This window comes from Terrapene carolina, unplaced genomic scaffold (assembly GCF_002925995.2).
Source record: "Terrapene carolina triunguis isolate 2854851 unplaced genomic scaffold, T_m_triunguis-2.0 Scaffold148, whole genome shotgun sequence".
NCBI lineage: Eukaryota > Metazoa > Chordata > Testudines > Emydidae > Terrapene > Terrapene triunguis.
Genome location: NW_020664499.1, coordinates 8,106,772 through 8,125,092, shown reverse-complemented (window position 1 = coordinate 8,125,092; position 18,321 = coordinate 8,106,772). Strand labels below are relative to the sequence as shown.

At 47.2% G+C, this 18,321-nt stretch overlaps 1 protein-coding gene across 1 annotated transcript in view; it reads left to right on the top strand.

Moving 5' to 3' along the window:
- The window catches only part of LOC113406898 (disintegrin and metalloproteinase domain-containing protein 8-like), an 84,882-nt gene that overhangs the window by 19,486 nt on the left and 47,075 nt on the right, over positions 1 to 18,321 (top strand). Inside the window, exon 6 of the mRNA XM_029912014.1 lies at positions 14,835 to 15,021. Within this exon, the coding sequence (XP_029767874.1) occupies positions 14,835 to 15,021 (187 nt within the window). The remainder of the gene's footprint in view (positions 1 to 14,834; positions 15,022 to 18,321) is intronic.

Here is an 18,321-nt window from a genome sequence, read left to right as displayed (position 1 = left end):
GATCACTTTAGCTCTTCTGGCCACAGCATCACACTGGGAGCTCATGTTCAGCTGATTATCCCCCACAACTCCCAAATCTTTGTCAGAGTCACTGCTTTCCAGGATAGAGTCCCCCAGCCTGTAAGAAAGGCCTACGTTCTTTGTTCCCAGATGTATACATTTGCATTTAGCCATATTAAAATGCATATTGTTTTCTTGTGCCCAGTTTACTAAGTGATCTAGATCGCTCTGTATCAGTGACCTGTCGTCCTCATTATTTACCACTGCCCCAATCTTTGGATCATCGGCAAATTTGATCAGTGATGATTTTATATTTTCATAGAACAGAGAATAGTAGGACTGGAAGGGACCTCGAGAGGTCTTCTAGTCCAGTCCCCTTCTTCCAGGTCGTTAATAAAAATGTTAAATGATTTTTGAACAACTGGGGTTGGAGATACTGGAAAACAGACCACTATATGCTATTATAATAAGAATTCTAAAGTACTTTGCAACCTGTATCTATACAGGAATCACTTTCTCCAACCATCGAAATGCAGCCATCTCTGGGGTGAAACACTGCTGCTGTTTTACAGTGCACAGCATTTCAGGAGAGGAAGGGAACATGATTTTTCGATCTGTTTGTAACTGTAGGGGAATTTGGGGGAACCAAGATGAAATTAGGCCTGGACATTGTGATTGTATATGAAGTGTTTGATCAGGAATTATTTGCAGTCAGTGCTGACTGGGCTTTGAGCTGTATTCTCGAGCCACTGGCTTTGCATGTCTGTTTCCCAGCAGTGTAATCTGAGACTTTTGGAAATGTTTGTATTAGGGATGGGCCTGAACCAAACCCCAGATGTGGATACTCAGGATTTATGGGGGGGTCTGGTTCCAGATCTGAACTTTACAGCTCAGACCCTTTAATTTGAAGTCACTTTATCAATGTAAATGTAAACAAAGGCAGAGAATCCTGCTGGACTTGGTGTGATTGCCCTTCTGCACAATGACAGAGATTCATGTAATATTTGGCCCTGAAGACAAGATGTCTTAGGTGGCCATGAGACTGATTGAATCACATATGTCCAGGCAGCATGACATATCAGAAGCTGATATTCTTCTGCTACCTGAGCCTGCAGGTGGGGTTGTCATGGATCCACAGGATCAGTGCTACACCCCATTTTTTAAACAGTCCCTTGGAGGAACCCTTCGGTGTGCCAGACCCCCGAGTAATCTCACTCTTCCTTCAGGTTAGGCTGCACAGCCTCACTGCCTCTGAGACTGAGCCTCTGGGCTCCTGCCCTCCTGCTTAACACCTCGAGCTCCGCTCAGCGAGTCCAGCTGAGGGTAGATCTACGTGCTACAGCAGCTCATCTCTACAGGATTCTCCCATTAGCATAGGAAACTCACCTCCCCGAGAGGCAGTAGCTAGGTCTACACTACACTGTCTACAAGGGGATTTAGGTCGGCTTAACAGTGCTGCTCAGAGATGTGGATTTTTCACACCCCTGACCAATGTAGTTAAACCAACCTAATTTTCTAGCGTAGGGGCCTGAGGCTACATCTACACTACAGGGGGGAGTCGATTTAAGATACGCAAATTCAGCTACGTGAATAGCGTAGCTGCATTCGACGTATCACAGCCGACTTACCCCGTTGTGAGGACGGCGGCAAAATCGACTTCTGCGGCTTTTTGTCGGCGGCGCTTACTACCACCTCCCCTGGTGGAGTTAGAGCGCCGATTCGGGGATCGATTGTCGCGTCCCGATGGGACGCGATAAATCGATCCCCGAGAGGTCGATTTCTACCCGCCGATTCAGGCGCGTAGTATAGACCAGACCCCAGATTCACTCCAGGTGAAAGACTTTGACCCTCTTCAGGGATCAGTGCAGCTCAGTAGGTATTTGCAGTGGCACCAAGCAGCCTTTTGAAAACAGAGTAGGGATTAGTATTCAGCTGGAGTTCAGCATCAGCAAGTCTTAGCATCAAGAAACAAAGGTTAAGACAGAGTTCAGACTGGCCAACCCCAGGGCTCCACCCAACAAAGCTGCTGTAGCCTCCATCTTGTCTCGCTATCTGTCAGTTCCAGGTGACAGCCCCTGTATCTCAGCTCTCAGCACAGCCACCTGACTCCTTTCCCCTTTGTTCTCCAGCTCTGGGCCTTTGCTCTGCTTCCCAGCAGAGAGGTGGGGGGAACCTCCTTCCTCTGGGCTGTAAGTCACTAGGTGTGAATGTCCCAGCCACTGGGGTTTCCATTGTCTCTTCTGGATCCTCCATTCACGTGTGTGTAAACTTTGTCCAGTTTGTTTGACTCTGGTCTCCAACCAGGCTGCTAGTGAGTCAAACACCTCCTCCCTTGTCTTTACCCTCAGAGCATAGCAATGCAAAACACAGAGGGAAACTGAGGCATACATACAAAATTCTCACATTCCTCATGGGAAATAAAATTAATGGTTTTGGTTTTGATTTATTTAAACATTGTTTTTTGATTATTGTCTCCTCCCATCCCCTCACTTTCAATCTTTGAAAAGGGAAATGTTTCGATTTCCAGATTGGACAGGAATCCAAAATGGAGTGTCAGCTGTCTTACCTGGAGAAGGGAATGAAGGAGGCTCAAGGAGAGGAGGAGATGGAAGGGGTGATGTCTGTGAGAGAGAAGAAGGGGGAGGGAGAGTGGCAGAGGATGCAGCAGGACAGGGCCCATTCTGCTGTCTGGCAGCACTTCAGCAAGCTGGCAGGGAAAGCTTTGCAGGTGACCTGCTACCTCTGCCAGAGACACTTGTGTAGGGGGACTGCCGGCCTGGTTGATGGCAGGCAGAAGCATAATTAATTATGCAAAAAAATGCTCATTCCTACTATTTAATTGGCTGATAAATAATAGAGAGATTACTGTTTTCCTCTCTTTTCCTAGCAATGGGTTCATTGAAGCTGAATCCGGTTTTTCTGGGGCTTGGTGTCCTGATTTCTTCAGGTGCTAGTAGTTGGTTTCTCAGATTTAAGCTTTTCTGATAAACCCTGTTTATCTAGCACTTACATAGGCTAGGTCCTTAAATTTGCCAAGAAACAAACCCTCTTAATTGTCTTTTTATCTGAATATCTTTCACATTTATTCACTCTAAAATAAAAAAAAGTAAAGTAGCCAAAGAAACAAGGAAGTTCTCACCTTTCACAAGAGTGTAAAAAATGCAACGTTTCTATGACCCCTAGTAACCTAGAAATTGCTGGACTGGGTGAGACCCTGCTGTTCATCTAGTCCAGGCTTCTCTCTCTGACAGTGGCTAATGTTCCAGTTCTGGGATTAACTGCACCTCTACCCCCTCTGTGGCCTGCTCAGGTCTCAGGCCTCCTGCTGTCACCTCTCTGTGGGTGGGAGGACCCTCACCCTTCTTCTTCCAGACTGAGGATTTAGGTTTGCAGTTCGCGATGCTTATCCCAGCAGGTCTGTCTTTAGTCCCGCGCAAGCTGTTCTGCTCTCTCCCAGGGTCTATGACAGGGTTACCAGTGACCAGCCAGCTTTCTCAGAGCACAGTTAGTTTATTTAGGACAAAACCATTACAGAAAAAACATATATCCTAAAACAATGCACTGTCCACACGTGTGCTAGCTTACCAGAGGGGTCTCTTGTCTTCCACAGGAAGACCCTGGTAGGTTCCATTCCTTCCAACAGGGTTTGCTTTCTTGGTTACAGTCTCATGTCAGTTTTTGCATCAAAATTAAGCTCACACAGTTCAGGCTGGCCCATTATACCAAAAGCCCATTCTTTGTCTCGTGGGCCTCTGGAACCCATTCCAAACCAGTCTGTGCAGTTCTGCCCAGGGGTGGTACTTCTCTGGAGGTGTGCACTGCCCAGATGTGTACAGTAATTGCCCCACACCCTACCACTAGTTTTAGTTCCTCGACAAAGCTTGGTAGTTCTCCCCAATGGATCCAGAATATAATCCCTATGTTATGGTGCTCTCACCACCAGAGCGCCCCCTCCTGCCCTGGTTTCACAATGGTCTGCCTCTTCCATGGTCTAGCCCCCTCAGCCAGGTCAGCTCTCCGTCAAGCCCCCACCCCTCCCCCTTGGTTCTCATTCCATCTTCACCCAGAACTGGCCTCTAGCAGAAGCAACCAGCCTTTTTTATCTGGCCTGCTGTGCCCTGATTGGCCTCCTCCTGCTCCCAGCCCTTCCAGGTGATGGAGGACCAACTCTTGCTGGTTCTGCCTGCAGATGATCATGGGAGGCTTCTTTAGGCAATCCCGGGTGGTCTGAACTCGCAGCTCTTCCCTTCCAGCAGAAGTGTTATCCAGTTCCTAATAGCTAGAGATTGGTTTAAGCCCTGAAGCAGGAGATTTATTGTCTTACAAAAAAATTAACAACTCTGGATATTCTTGTTATTCATATCAACGTCTCTGAATTTTGCTAAATTCTTGCCCTCAGCAATATACTTTGTCAATGAGTTCCCCCATCTAATTACATGTTGAGTAGAAGCGTTTCCTTTTATCAGTTTTGAACTTGCCACCTTTCGATTTCATTTAATGTCCCTTGTTGTGTTATGAGGCAAGGAGAACAGATGTTCCCAATCTACCTTCTCTAGACCATTCATTATTTTATATTCTTTTATCATAACCCTTCATAGCTGTCTACTTTCCAAGGTGGGTGAGGTAATATCTTTTACTGCACCAAGTTCTGTAATATCCTGGGACCAACACAACTACTACTACACTGCATACTTTCCAAGAGCATAGGAGGAACCTATGTTTCTTACAGTGAGCATGTGCAAAGCCCCCTAAATACTGACATCACCCCACAGTGAATGAGCTGCTCAGAGCCCTAGCTCAAGTTGAAGCCCCAGAGGCCACAAAGCAGGATTCTCAAACTAGACATTTACCTGTCTGTCTCACCACTGGGGCCTGACCCTGTAAGCGTGCTCAGAGCAATTGTACAGGATCAGGCCTCGCACAAGATCGATGGTTCTTCTCTGCCTGTCATCTCCTTCTCATCCTCGCACCCAAGGATGTCAGGACAGTGCAGGCAGATTACCTTTCCCATTCCTTTCTGAGATGGAACTTCTCCAGGGCCCACAGCTCTAGCTAATGTTCTTTGCTTTGTAAGTTATAAATAAGGCTAAGATTTTGTCACAGTTATTTTTAGTAAAAGTCACAGACAGGTCACGGCCAATAAACAAAAATTCATGGAGCCTGTGTCCTGTCTGTGACTTTACTAAAAAATAACCTGGGTCAGGGCTAAGTAGGGGGGAGGAATGGAGTCTGGGGGAGGAAAGGACCCACAGCCCAGGTTCCAGTGGCTGCAGCGGGGGGTGCACAACCCCCACTCCGGAGTTGGCTGCAGCTGTGGGACGGGGTGCATGGCCCTGGCTGCAGACCCGCACCAACCTCCGGCGGCAGCCCTGGGATGCCGCGGAGGACACATGGCCTCCGCTGCAGCCGCCGGCAGGGGCATGCGGTCCCAGCTGCAGTTCCCAACGGAAGCCATGGGGCTGTGATGGACAGCCCCGGCTGCAGCATAGTCCCCGCTGCAGCCCCCAGCAGAAGCCGAGGGGGTTGGGGCACAGCGAGGGGGTCGCACAGCCCCCTCTCTGGAGCTGGCCGCAGCTGTGGGACAGGGATGTGCGGCCACAGCTGCAGCCCCTGCCAAGCCCCGACTGCAGCGGGAGTGGAGGGGGGGAACATGGCCCTGGACACAGCGAGGGAGGCACACGGCCCCCCAATGCGACCCCTGCTGCGGGGCTGGGGCACACGGCCTGTCTGCATCACAGTCCCCACTGCAGCTCCAGGACAGGGGCTCACAGCCAGCTCCAGTGCCCCTCCGTCCCCCTCAAACCGCAGGGCGGGGGCTGCTTCCAGCCATCCAGCCCCAGCTGTAGGGCAGGGGCGCACAGTCGCGTCTCCAGCCGCTGGTCACCTCATCACACAGACTTGCTTGATGCACGGTTTGATGGTTTTCCGGGTTACCAAGGGCTGAATCACCTTGTTATTCCCTGTCTTTAGAGAGAGAGAGAGTCTGTCCTGGGGGGGCTGGGTGTCAGCTTCCTAACACCACCAGCCTGTCAGCTGCTCAAGTACTCTCCTCTGGGCTGCACCAGCCCTCCTGTCTTTGCCCAGCAGGTTCACAACAGGTGTACCCCAGTCCCCGAGTTCCCTTGAAACATTCCCCTGTGATATCCAATCCCCGACACTGGCTACTCTCAGAAATCCCAGATCCTTTGCTCCGAAAGGAGCAGTGTACCCCAATTTTACCTTAAACCACCGCTCCTGTATCACACACAGCCCTTGTGAGCACTTGTAGTAAAACAAATGAGTTTATTTAAGAGAAGGAATAGAGATTCCAGTAGAGTTTGGAGGGAGTGCATTGGGCTCTGGAATATGGGTGTGCTGAGATTTTTTTTTATTTATTTTTTTTTTAAAGCAAGCCAAAGCCTTCATTAAGGCAGCATTAAAGTTGCCCAGTGATATCTTGTGCCCTTCCAGAATGTCACGTTCAACTACACTCAAACCTCTGAAAACCAGAAACTACAGAGTTAAAGTCCACGCCAACCCCACAATGCAACCTTAACTCTGCCCTCTTTGTGCCATACCTCAGCATGATGCGAGCACACATACTAGCACTCACCTGCTCCGGAACACTCTGGGGACAGAGCACACGAGCCCTGTAGAACCCAGTCTAACATCTATTTGCTAACGCAAAATTTGGGTTTAGGTCAAGCGTAGGGAACAGGAGCTACCTACACCCGACCTGCACTCAAACACTGAACCTGCTCCACACAAACTACCCCAGATATGCTACATGTTACCATCCCTTCACTTCTACACTGATGATTCCTACTGAGACATTGCTTTCACTTATCCCTCACTAAGCCCAGGAGACCACAGACGTGTATGGTAACAGACAGCTAACAATCCCAGGGCTGGAAGATCCCTGTGCACATCTACTGACAACCCACAAAACTCAGTGCTGAAATTAGACATTCTTGATCTCTCCTGGCACACATGTACTTCTCCTGTTATCACAGTGAAAGCTCCTGGTTTCCCCCTAGACTGTACATTCTCTGTGTTCTGGCTTTCTGACATTTCAAACTCTGCCCAGATGGTTTGCTCCCACAGATAATCTGCTTCTGCTCATGTCCCAGCTTTCAGCTTCTGCTCCCACCAGTCATTTCCTTGGGAGTTTGAGATTATTTCCCTTTATGGTGGGAAAGGACAATTATACAAGAAAAGATAATGGGCCAAAGTATAAACCAGTGTAATTTAGGCCTTCCCCCAGCACCTCAGCTTGCATGCACACCTGGCAAGAGCCCCATAGCATGTGTCTACACAACCACAGAAGTGAGCCTCCCAGCCCCAGTCAACATACTAGGAGTAGCGGGGCTCACATTAGCACTCTAAAAATAACGGTGCAGACAGTGCTTTGAGGCTCTGAAGCCTAGGGAAGGCAGGCAGGTTTCAGTACCTGAGCTCCAACCTGAGCCGTAACTTCAAAGCGCTGTCTACGCAGCTATTTTTAATGCACTAGCATGAGCCTCACTAGCCTAAGTGTGTCGACTTGGGCTAGGAGGCATGTGTCCGTGGACTGTACAAACATACCTTTAGTCTCCCTGCCTCGACTCACCCCCGCTTCTGCCCTCCTTACACATCAGTTCTCAGCGTGGCTGTGACTTTCCCAGAAGGGAGGAGCATAGCAAGAAAAGCAACAGCAATCACCCCCTTATGGAACGAAAACTCTCCGTACACCTTCCTGCTGCTCCTTGGTGTGTAAATTACAGAAATTTAGGCTCCCTTATGTGTGGATAAGTGTGTTTAAGAGAGTTAGATTCTAGGCAGGGCTAGCTTACATATCCTTACACACTACCTCTGAGTCTGACCCATTGACTTCAGTGGAGATATTTTTCTCACAATATAGCTAATATCAGTACTTAAGAATTGGTGATACTGCCAGTTATGCTGTATATTGAATCTTAAATTCATTCAATATCCTTGAATGATAGAGCTGCAGATTTGTTTCTCTGCTGTTGCTGGGAAGGACAGTTCCCTTTAACTCGTAGCTGTCAAATCTGCTTTGTAGTCTTTGCTAAATGGCTCTTCGATGTGAAAAGCCCAGATTGTCTGTTAACAGCATCAATTATGTCTGTCCATCTTTCTCAGAACAACTCTAATGAGACCCTGATCCTTGCAGTGCAAAATCTAGAGTTTATGCCTGGGCTGATAAGCCATAAAGGCTGTCTTTGGCATCTGATATTAAAAGGTACAAAGAGCAAACACACACCAAGTGGCTTTGAAATGTCTCTCCCGCTTTTTCAGTGTCAGCTCAGAGAGAACAAGTAAAATAAGTCCTTTGCGGAGGGAGGGGAAATCCAATATATTCTTAGAGGAAATTGTGAATAAACTGAAACAGGGAGTGATTGTTGCTCGCTGAATTAGTCATTCAGGAGTTAAATCATTGTTAGTGATAGCGGCTTCCTTCCCTGGTGCATGTGCTGCTGCCATCTGGGTGCTTTGGAGACCAGAATTAAAGTGGTAATGTTATGACTAAGCCAGCTCACCACCCCACTCATATCGTCCTTAGCAGAATGAACCCAGGAAGATCTTCCCCACACAAGAAATTAAGAATCTCCAGAAAGTAACAGAACTGTAATGATTTTGTCCCCTTAGATCAGTTTCTGTGATAATTAATTGTTTCTAACATTGGATCAGCAGCCTTACCCCAGGCTACATTTTGCTAATAGTTTGTGTAGTTTCATGTTTATTTAATTTTAATCTTAGTGACGAATGTAGGACTTGCTCCATTTTATCACTCTACAGGTACATACCACCAGGTGGCCCACCTCACAGTCCTATCTGATTGGACCCCTGGGTGCATCTAGTCTGCACCTCCCTTCCATACTGGATTGAACCAGTTGTGCTGGTGATCTAGTCCAGTTTTCTGCCACCATTTCAGGTCAATATGGATGCTGCAGAGGTTCAGGTTCATCATTCCCCTTTCTAACTGTGCCATGGTGGTCATGGAGCACAGCCCAGAAGGAATTTCTTCCTGCCATGTGCAGTGATTTAGCTTCCACCCGAAAGCATGATTCCCCTCATCATTGTCTTAGCTTCTCTGAGAACAAATCACGTGAGTGGTCAAGGAATTACCCAGCTCTTTTAGACTCCACTCAATGCACCATTGACCTCTCTGGCCCCTGAGGCCATGGGAGTCTCACACTTCGTGGTGTGCAGTAACTGTTTCACTCGTTAGCTCTATATGTGCTGCCCTTTCATCAAGGGCAAAGGAGGGACCGTTTTCACTGTGCCCTTCATTATCACATAACAGCCCTGGAGGCTTCCTGCTTTTAGCCCCTTCCCCACCTGAGGTAGCACAGTTAGTTAGGTATTATGGTAACAGTATCATGTGAAGCATCTTATGTAACATCTTTTGAGATTGCAGCTGACCAGTGAATAGCTTATCTGCAGGCAATTCTCATAGGGCAGAGAAGATCTGTTTTCCCTCATTAGACCCGATAAAGCTCCAGTTATCCTGCTTTGTCCTTAATCAGACCTTCCCCTCAGCTGGCCTGGTGCTGAGATGAGGCTTACTGCTCTGGGGCTGACACAGTCATGCGTGTCCTGCTCCATCTCCAGGGGATGGATCTGTCTTTGCGATACACTTTTCTCCCTCCAGAGTCCTTGGATGATGCTGTCCGGATCTGTGATTTACTGTACTCAAATCTCTCCAAAAAGAACAGGAGTACTTGTGGCACCTTAGAGACTAACAAATTTATTTGAGCATAAGCTTTCGTAGGCTACAGCCCACTTCATCGGATGCATAGAATAGAACACAAGATATTTATACATAGAGAGAACATGAAAAGGTGGAAGTAGCCATACCAACTGTAAGAGGCCAATCAATTGAGATGAGCTATCATCAGCAGGAGGAAAAAAAAACCAAAAACACCTTTGAAGTGATAATCGAGATGATCTATAGAAGGTGTGAGGATACTTAACATGGGGAAATCGATATCCTCACACCTTCTATAGGTCATCTCCATTATGACTTCAAAGGTTTTTTTTTTTCCTCCTGCTGATAACAGCTCATCTCAATTGATTGGCCTCTTACAGTTGGTATGGCTACTTCCACCCTTTCATGTTCTCTCTATGTATAAATATCTTCTGTGTGTTCCATTCTATGCATCCGATGAAGTGGGCTGTAGCCCACGAAAGCTTATGCTCAAATAAATTTGTTAGTCTAAGGTGCCATAAGTACTCCTGTTCTTTTTGCGGATACAGACTAACATGGCTGCTACTCTGAAACCTGTCAAATCTCTCCAGTTGCCGCATAACTCCCCTATTAGTGACTTTGATCTCTGACAAGAACATGCTTGGATTTCCTGTGACCAGCACCCCAGAACGGGCATTTCCCCTGTGGTGAAGAGTGATGGGCAATGCCAGGGCATTGCCCTTTCCCCACCTTTCTATTGTCCTCTCCTCCCATGGGGGCCGTAGATGGCTCTTAGTCATGCCTTCTTGCCTTTATATGTAGTTGAACCCGAGATGGCCCAAGGAGATGAGCTTTGGCTCTGGATCTGGAATAATGTCAGACAAAGTGTGACAAAGTTCTGTCCTTGACTCCGTGGGTCCTGCATTTCCTGATGGATTTTGCTAACCTCAGAAGCTCACTGTGACCCTCCACATAGCCTTCTCTCTCTAGAGGCAAGGGTCACAGTCTACTGAGCCATTTTCATCATAAGCCAGCAAGGGAGGTGAGGAGAAACAACCCTCCCTCACACAGTCTCTGTTGTCTCCCAGTATCAGTGATTAATCAGGGAGGGGAGGGGAGGGGGGAGCCCAGGCCCACCCTCTACTCCAGGCTCCAGCCCAGGGACCCTAAAATTAGCAGCTATGGAAGCTGACTTTTTTGGAAATAGGACATGTACAATTCCCTGGGCTACTTCCCCACAGCAGCCCCCACTCAATATCTTCTTCACAATTACCTCAGGGTCTCCTTCCTTGCACCTGATATGGATTCATACTACTTCATTCCTCCAACAGTACAGTCTCCCTCCTATAGCTCCTGGCACCCACACAGCACTGACTAACTGGGAGGCTTTTAACTAGTTCCAGCCAGTCCTTGATTGGCTTCAGGTGTCCCAATCAATCTAGCTATCTCCACTGCCTTCTAGAAGGATCTTAATTGGCCCCAGGTGTCTTGATCAACTTGGAGCAACTGCCATTTGGTTACCATGGTACCAGGGATTTGTTTAGCCTGTGGCTAACATACCTGTTCCTCACTACTTTACTGTAGCCATCTGGCCTTGCCCCATCACAAAAGGTGCAGGGGTGGGGTTGAGATAAACCTGGCTCAGGTTTGGGTTTGGATTGGATGGGGCTGCAGTTCAATGAGCTGTTCTCATGAGATCATGGCTCAAATTGGGAAACCCCATAAGATCAGCCATTCTCGTGGGTCTGCCACGAGGTGGGCCCCATCTGACTGGATCCAGGAAACAGGTTCTGCTATTTGAGGATTCTCTGTGGAATCAGAGCCATAGATGCTGCTGTGAGTCAGACCGGAGCCTCCCACACCACCACATTCACAGAGGTTTGGATTCCATCCTTTGGTTTCAGTCCCTCTCTCGTGTTGTGTATAAATGGTAAAGTGTCCCCCTTGAGGCAGGGGAGAAGAAGAGAGACCCTCCTTGCTGCACACACACTGCTCTGTTATTTCTGTGTTCTTCACAACTCATGTGCCTACCTTAGAGGTAGCAGGTATCCTTTACCTATTTTACAGAGAATGTAACTGAGAGGCTGGGTGAATTTTCCACAGGCAGAGCCGGAAATAGACTCATAGACTTTAAGGTCAGAAAGGACCATCGTGATCACCTAGTCTGACCTTCTGCACATCGCAGGCCACAAAACCTCACCCACCCACTCCTGTAACAGACCCCTAACCTCTGGCTGAGTTACTGAGTTACTCTCATATCATGGTTTAGTGACCTGCAGTTACAGAGATTTCACCATTTACACTAGACAGCCACAGGGTTGTGAGGCTGCTACTGCCTCCATGCTAATATGCATTTTCCTTTAGTTCAAGTGGCCGCAGCTCAGGCTTTTCCCACGTTCAGTCCCTGCAGGTGGCTACGCTTGAGTACTGTAGTGTCTCTAGCTGCTTTACCACACTCTGATCCCAGAGCCAGAAAGGGCCAGACTGCCATGGCCTGTCCATGGCCTTGCCAAGGGCCAGGCTACCATGGCATGTACGTGGCCTGCTGAAATCCTGATTACACATATATGCATGAACTGGTAACCTCCAGGGACTTGTGAGAAGTGTGCTATTCCCTGGCTGTGAGAGGGGCTCCAGCCATGTGAAAAAATGACTGTGTTCTCCCTGTAATGTGAAGCTCCCACCCTACACTGCAGCCAGACAGCACCCAGCCGCTCAAGCGCAGTGGGTCAATCTATGTCATTGCATTTGTTTGGAGACCAGGAGAGAGTGGAAGAGACACTCTCACACTCTGTAGCCTGGCGGTAGTAGGGGGGAACCTTAGCACTGAGGGGCCACAAGTGCCTCGAGCCCTGGCTGAGGAGCTTCTGAACCCGCCCCTCTGGTTACTTGCGTGAATGCAGTGAGCACCTTCTCTGTAGCCTGTCCATTTCTAATATGTTTGTTTTTGAGATGGGGTGACCAGAACAGCACGCAATATTCAAAGTATGGGCGTACCATGGATTTATATAGAGGCATTCTGATATTTTCTGTCTTATTATCTATCCTTTTCCTAATGGTTCATAACATTCTGTTCGCTTTTTTGACCGCCGCTACATAGTGAGTGAATGTTTTCAGAGAACTATCCACGATGCATCCCTTAATACATGACCTATTGTGCCTTATTTATAATGATTGACCTCGAAAGGTAGATGTTTTTCCCCTGATTCTTTCTTTTTACAGAAAAGCAGCCTTTAACTCAGTTTTGATAGAGGCTCAGGGATTCAGTATATTTATTTTTTATTTAAATGTTTTAGAGATTCTACTAAGTTTAGCCTTAACATATTTTGTATTACATTTAAATTTCATTTTAAACAAGTTTAGTTTTAGAAAGAAAAATGTATTACAATTTAAAATAACAAAATCAAAAAATCCTGTTTAAATTAAAAAAATCCTCCAACGTGCAGTGAAAACAGACCTCCTTTCACTTTCAGTCTGCAAAACAATCAAGTGCCACACATGATTGCCACAAGCTCCCTGCTCTCTGGGATGTAGCTTGGCAGCACAGGGCTGACAGGCTCTGGAGAGCAGCTCATCTTCCTATTTTCCCAAGGGAAAAGTAATCCCAAGTCACTCACTTCACCTCCAAAGTATGCCCCCAGAGCCTCTTCGGAGACAGCCCCATTGTGCAGTCACCCTCTCATTGGTGGCAGGGAGTGTGTCTGGGAGCAGCAGGAAGGTAGGATTGTGGGGTCAGGCCCTATGGTTTTATTATTGGCCTCTATACTTGGTAACTCTGTAAAGGAATTTAAGGGACAAAGAACCATTGGCACTGAGGTTCAAAGTAGGAACTATCCTGTCCTTCCCTACTGGTCACCTGTGCTACAGTGACAGGACCTGGGTATTTATTAGGGACTGCCCTGCGCTGCCTCTTCCCCAGGCTACAGAGACAGAATCTGGGTATTTATTAGGGACTGCCCTGCCCTGCCTCACCTCTTCTCCGCATTACAGGGACAGATCCTGGCTCAATTTGGCAAGGCCAAGTTTGCTTCTTCTTCCCTAAATGGTATTTGACATGGGGAAAAAGTCATTCAGAGCCCAGGCTGGCCCTGAATTCAGAGCAGGGAATTCTGTTTAGATTTTCCTTTTGAAAAGATCCCAAATTGATATACATGACCTTTCAAGGACCAGGCTGACATAGCCTGTCCATGATCTTGCCAAGGGCCAGGCTGCCATGGCCTGTACGTGGCCTGCTGAAGTCCTGATTACACATATACGCATGAACTGTTAACCTCCAGGCAGGGGTGAAAGTAACTTAAAGGACTTACCAGTACACCGGCGTCCTGAGTGGGGTGTGGCCTCAACCGGAAGAGGTGTGGCCTCAACTGGAAGAGGGGGGCCTTTCAAGATTTAAAGGCCCTGGGGTCCGGCTGTGGCTGGGAGCCCCAGGGCCTTTAAATCACCCCAGAGCTACCAGCTGCAGGGGCGGCTGGGAGTCCCGGGGCTCAGGGGCCAATTAAAGGGCCAGGGGCTCCAGCAGCCAGGCTTGGGCAGGGATTTAAAGGGCCCAGTGCTCCTGGCACTGCGGGGAGCCCCGGGCCCTTTAAAGCGCCGCCTGAGCTCTGGCAGCCGGGCTCGGGTGGCGCTTTAAAGGGCCCGGGGCTCCCTGCAGCGGCTGGAGCCCTGGGCCCTTTAAATCACCGCCAGAGAAGCCAGTCCAGTCCGGCACGGCGTATCAGCTCTTGCCGGTACGCCGTACCAGACCGTACCGGCTTACTTTCACCTCTGCCCCCAGGTACATGTGAGGAGTGTGCTGTTCCCTGGCTGAAAGAGGGGCTCTAGCCAGGTGAAAAAATGACTGCGTTCTGCTTGTAATGTGATGCTCCCACCCAACACTGCAGCCAGACAGCACCCAGCCGCTCAAGCACAGTGGGTCAGTCTATGTCACTGCTTATGCTAAACAATCTCTTTAAACCTTGTATTTAGCAGTGACCCTTTGAGTTAGTTTCCCAGACCTGAAGAAGAGCTCTGTGTAAGCTCGAAAGCTTGTCTCTCTCACAAACAGAAGTTAGTCCAATAAAAGATATTACCTCTCCCACCTTGTGTTTCCTCTGCAAATGTGTGTGAAACCCTTTCTCTGATCGGATACTGGACCCCGATTCATGTTGCCCCCATCTCTTTGCAGTGGATTTTTCTGGGCCGATCAGACAGTCTATTTAATTGAGCCGTTGGGAGGTGATGATAAGGGGGAGCACGCGGTGTACCGAACGGATCACCTGAGAATGAAGCGTGGGACCTGCGGAGACGCCAATGTCACTTTGGAATACGACCATGAACCGAAAGTTGCTGCCGCAATGAAGCCCCATCACTGGGTAGGAAATCACCCTGTTCCTCTGTGTTGTAGTTTAATTTGTAGGAATGTTGGGCCTGATCCAAAGCCCACTGAAGTCAGTGCAAGTCTTTCCATTGACTTTGCTGGGCCTTTGATCTGGTTCCTAGCAAAGTGCCTGATTGCAAAGGTTCTGCACACACTTGCTGGGGGCCTGCAAGGAGCTGGCTGATTGCACAGTACAAGCTTCTCCTCCTCATTTCCAGGGGATATTGAAAGGACATAGACACAGGCTGAGGAGCTTTCAAAAAGGCTCAGGCATTTCTCACACTTCAGGTACTTCACTGCCCACTAAGTAGCATGTCTGGCTATGAGCAATTGCTGTCACTGGGATGTCAGGGCCCCAGAATTGGGTTCAGGAGACCCAAGTTCAGTTCCCTGCTGCACCACAGACTCCCTCTGTGACTTGAGTAACTCACATAGTCTGTCTTTCCCTCCATTCCCGTCCTCTGTGACCTGGACAAATGCAGCCTGGCTGCTAAGGCCATCCTCATTTCATTGCCACCTCCCCTTTCCTACCACATCAAACACAGACTGCATGTCTTTACCTTTGAGATCCTCCAAGGCTTAGCCCAATCCATTAATGACAGCTGCTTAAAGCAGCTAGTTCTGGAACCCACAAGGGGAGAGGCAATTCTTGATTTAGTCCTAAATGGAGCACACAATCTGTTCCAAGGGGTGGCTATAGCTGAACTCGGTAATAGTAACCATAATGTAATTATATTTAACATCCTTGGGGAGGGGAGGGGTGGAGGGGGAAGAGTACCAAAGAAACCCACCACAGTTGCATTTAAACTTCAGAGCGGGGAACTACACAAAAATGAAGAAACTAGTTAAATGGAAATTAAAAGGAACAGTCACAAGACTGAAATGCCTGCAAGTTGAATGGAAACTTTTCAAAAACACCAAAATAAAGGCACAAATGAATGTGTACCCCAAATAAAAAAAAAATAGGAAGAGGACCAAAAAAATGCCAGCATGGTTAAGCAACAGAGTAAAAGAGATGGTTGGAGGCAAATAGCATCCTTTAAAAATTGAAAGTCAAATCCTACTGAGGGAAATAGAAAGGGAGCATAAAATATGGCAAGTCAAGTGTAAAAGTATAATTAGGCAGGCCAAAAAAGAATTTGAAGAGCAACTAGCAAAAGACTCAAAAATTAATAGCAAAAAAATTAAGTCTATTAGAAGCAGGAAGCCTGCCAAACAATCAGTGGGGGCCCCTGGATGATCAAGGTACTAAAGGAGCACTCAAAAAAGACAAGGTCATTGCAGAGACGCTAAATGAATTCTTTGCATAAGTCTTCACAGTGGAGGATGTGAGGAACATTCCCGCACCTGAGCCAGTCTTCTTAGGTGACAAATCTTAGAAACTGTCCCAGACTGAGATATGAATAGAGGAGGTATTGGAATAAATTGATAAATTAAACAGTAATAAGTCACCAGGACCAGATGGAATCCACCCACGAGTTCTGAAGGAACTCAAATATGAAATTGTAGAACTACTAACTGTGGTATGTAACCTATCACTTAAATCAACTTCTGTACCAGATGACAGGATGATAGCTAATGTAATGCCAATTTTTAAAAAAAGACTTCAGAAGTGATCCTGATAATTACAGGTCAGTAAGCCTAACTTCAGTACCTGGCAAGTTGGTTGAAACTATAGTAAAGAAGAATTATCAAACACATAGATGAACACGATTTGTTGAGGAAGAGTCAACTTGGCTTTTGTAAAGGGAAATCATGCCTCACTAATCTACTAGAATTCTTTGAGGGGGTCAACAAGCATGTGCACAAGGGGGATCCAGTGGATATAATGTAGTTGGACTTTCAGAAAGCTCTTAAGTAAATTAAGCAATCATGGGATAAGAGGGAAGGTCCTCTCATGGACCAGTAACTGGTTAAAAGACAGATAATAAAGGGTAGGAATTAATGGTCACTTTACAGAATGGAGAGGGGTAAATAGCAGAGTCCCCCGGGGATCTGTACTGGTACCAGTGCTATTCAACATATTCATAAATGATCTGGGAAAAAGGGTAAACAGTTTGCAGGTGTTACAAAATACTCAAGATAGTAAAATCCAAAGCAGGCTGCAAAGAGTTCCAAAGGGATCTCACAAAACTGGATGACAGAGCAACAAAATGGCAGATAAAATTCATTGGTGATGAACACAAAGTAATCATATTGGAAAACATAATCCTAACTATACATCCAAAATGATGGGGTTTAAATTAGCAATTACCAGCTGAAAACATCAACACAATGTGGAGTGACAGTCAAAAAAGCTAACAATATTAGGAACCATTAGGAAAGGGGTAGATAATAAAACAGTAACTATCATAATGCCACTATATTAATCCATGGTATGCCCACACCTTGAATACTGCATACAGTTCTGCTCGCTCCACCTCAAAAAAAAAAAAAAAATATTAGAAATGGAAAAGGTACAGAGAAGGACAACAAAAATGATTGGGGGTATGGAACAGTGTCCACGTGAGGAGAGATTAAAAAGACTGGGGTTGTTCAACTTGGAAAAGAGATGACTAAGGGGGGATATGATAGAGGTCTATAAAATCATGACTGATTTGGAGAAAGTAAATAAGGAAGTTTTATTTACCCCTTCACATAACACAAAAACCGGGGGCACCCAATGAAATTGTTAATAGGCAACAGGCTTAAAACGAACTTCACACAACAGTCAACTTGTGGAACTCATTGCCAGGTGATGTTTTGAAGGCCAAAATTGTAACTGGGTTCAAAAAAGAATTAGGTAAATTCATAGATGATAGGCCCATCAATGGCTATTAGCCAAAATGGTCAGGGATGCAACCCCATGCTCTGGGTACCCTAAGGCTCTGACTGCCAGTTGCTGGGACTGGATGACAGGGAATGGATCACTTGATGATTGCCCTGTTTTATTTATTCTCTTGGAAGCATCTGGCACTGGCCACTGTTGGAAGACAGGATACTGGGTTAGATGGAACATTGGTCTTGACCCATTATGGCCATTCTTATGTTCACCCTACAGATTTCCTTTCCTGCATTACTGAGCTGTCAGCCCTGCCTCTGCTCTGCCAGAGATGCCATCCTGCCATGTCCATTAGTCCTGTTTCCCTGCAGATACTGCCATGTTCTCTGCCGTGCTTCCCCCATACACAGGAGTTGCCCTTGTCAAAGTCCCCAGAATTACTACGTTATCCTACTTCAGATCCCTGCCGTCAGGGCCGGCTCTGGCTTTTTTGCCGCCCTAGGCAAAAAAGCCTCCGGCCGCCCCCCCCCCCCC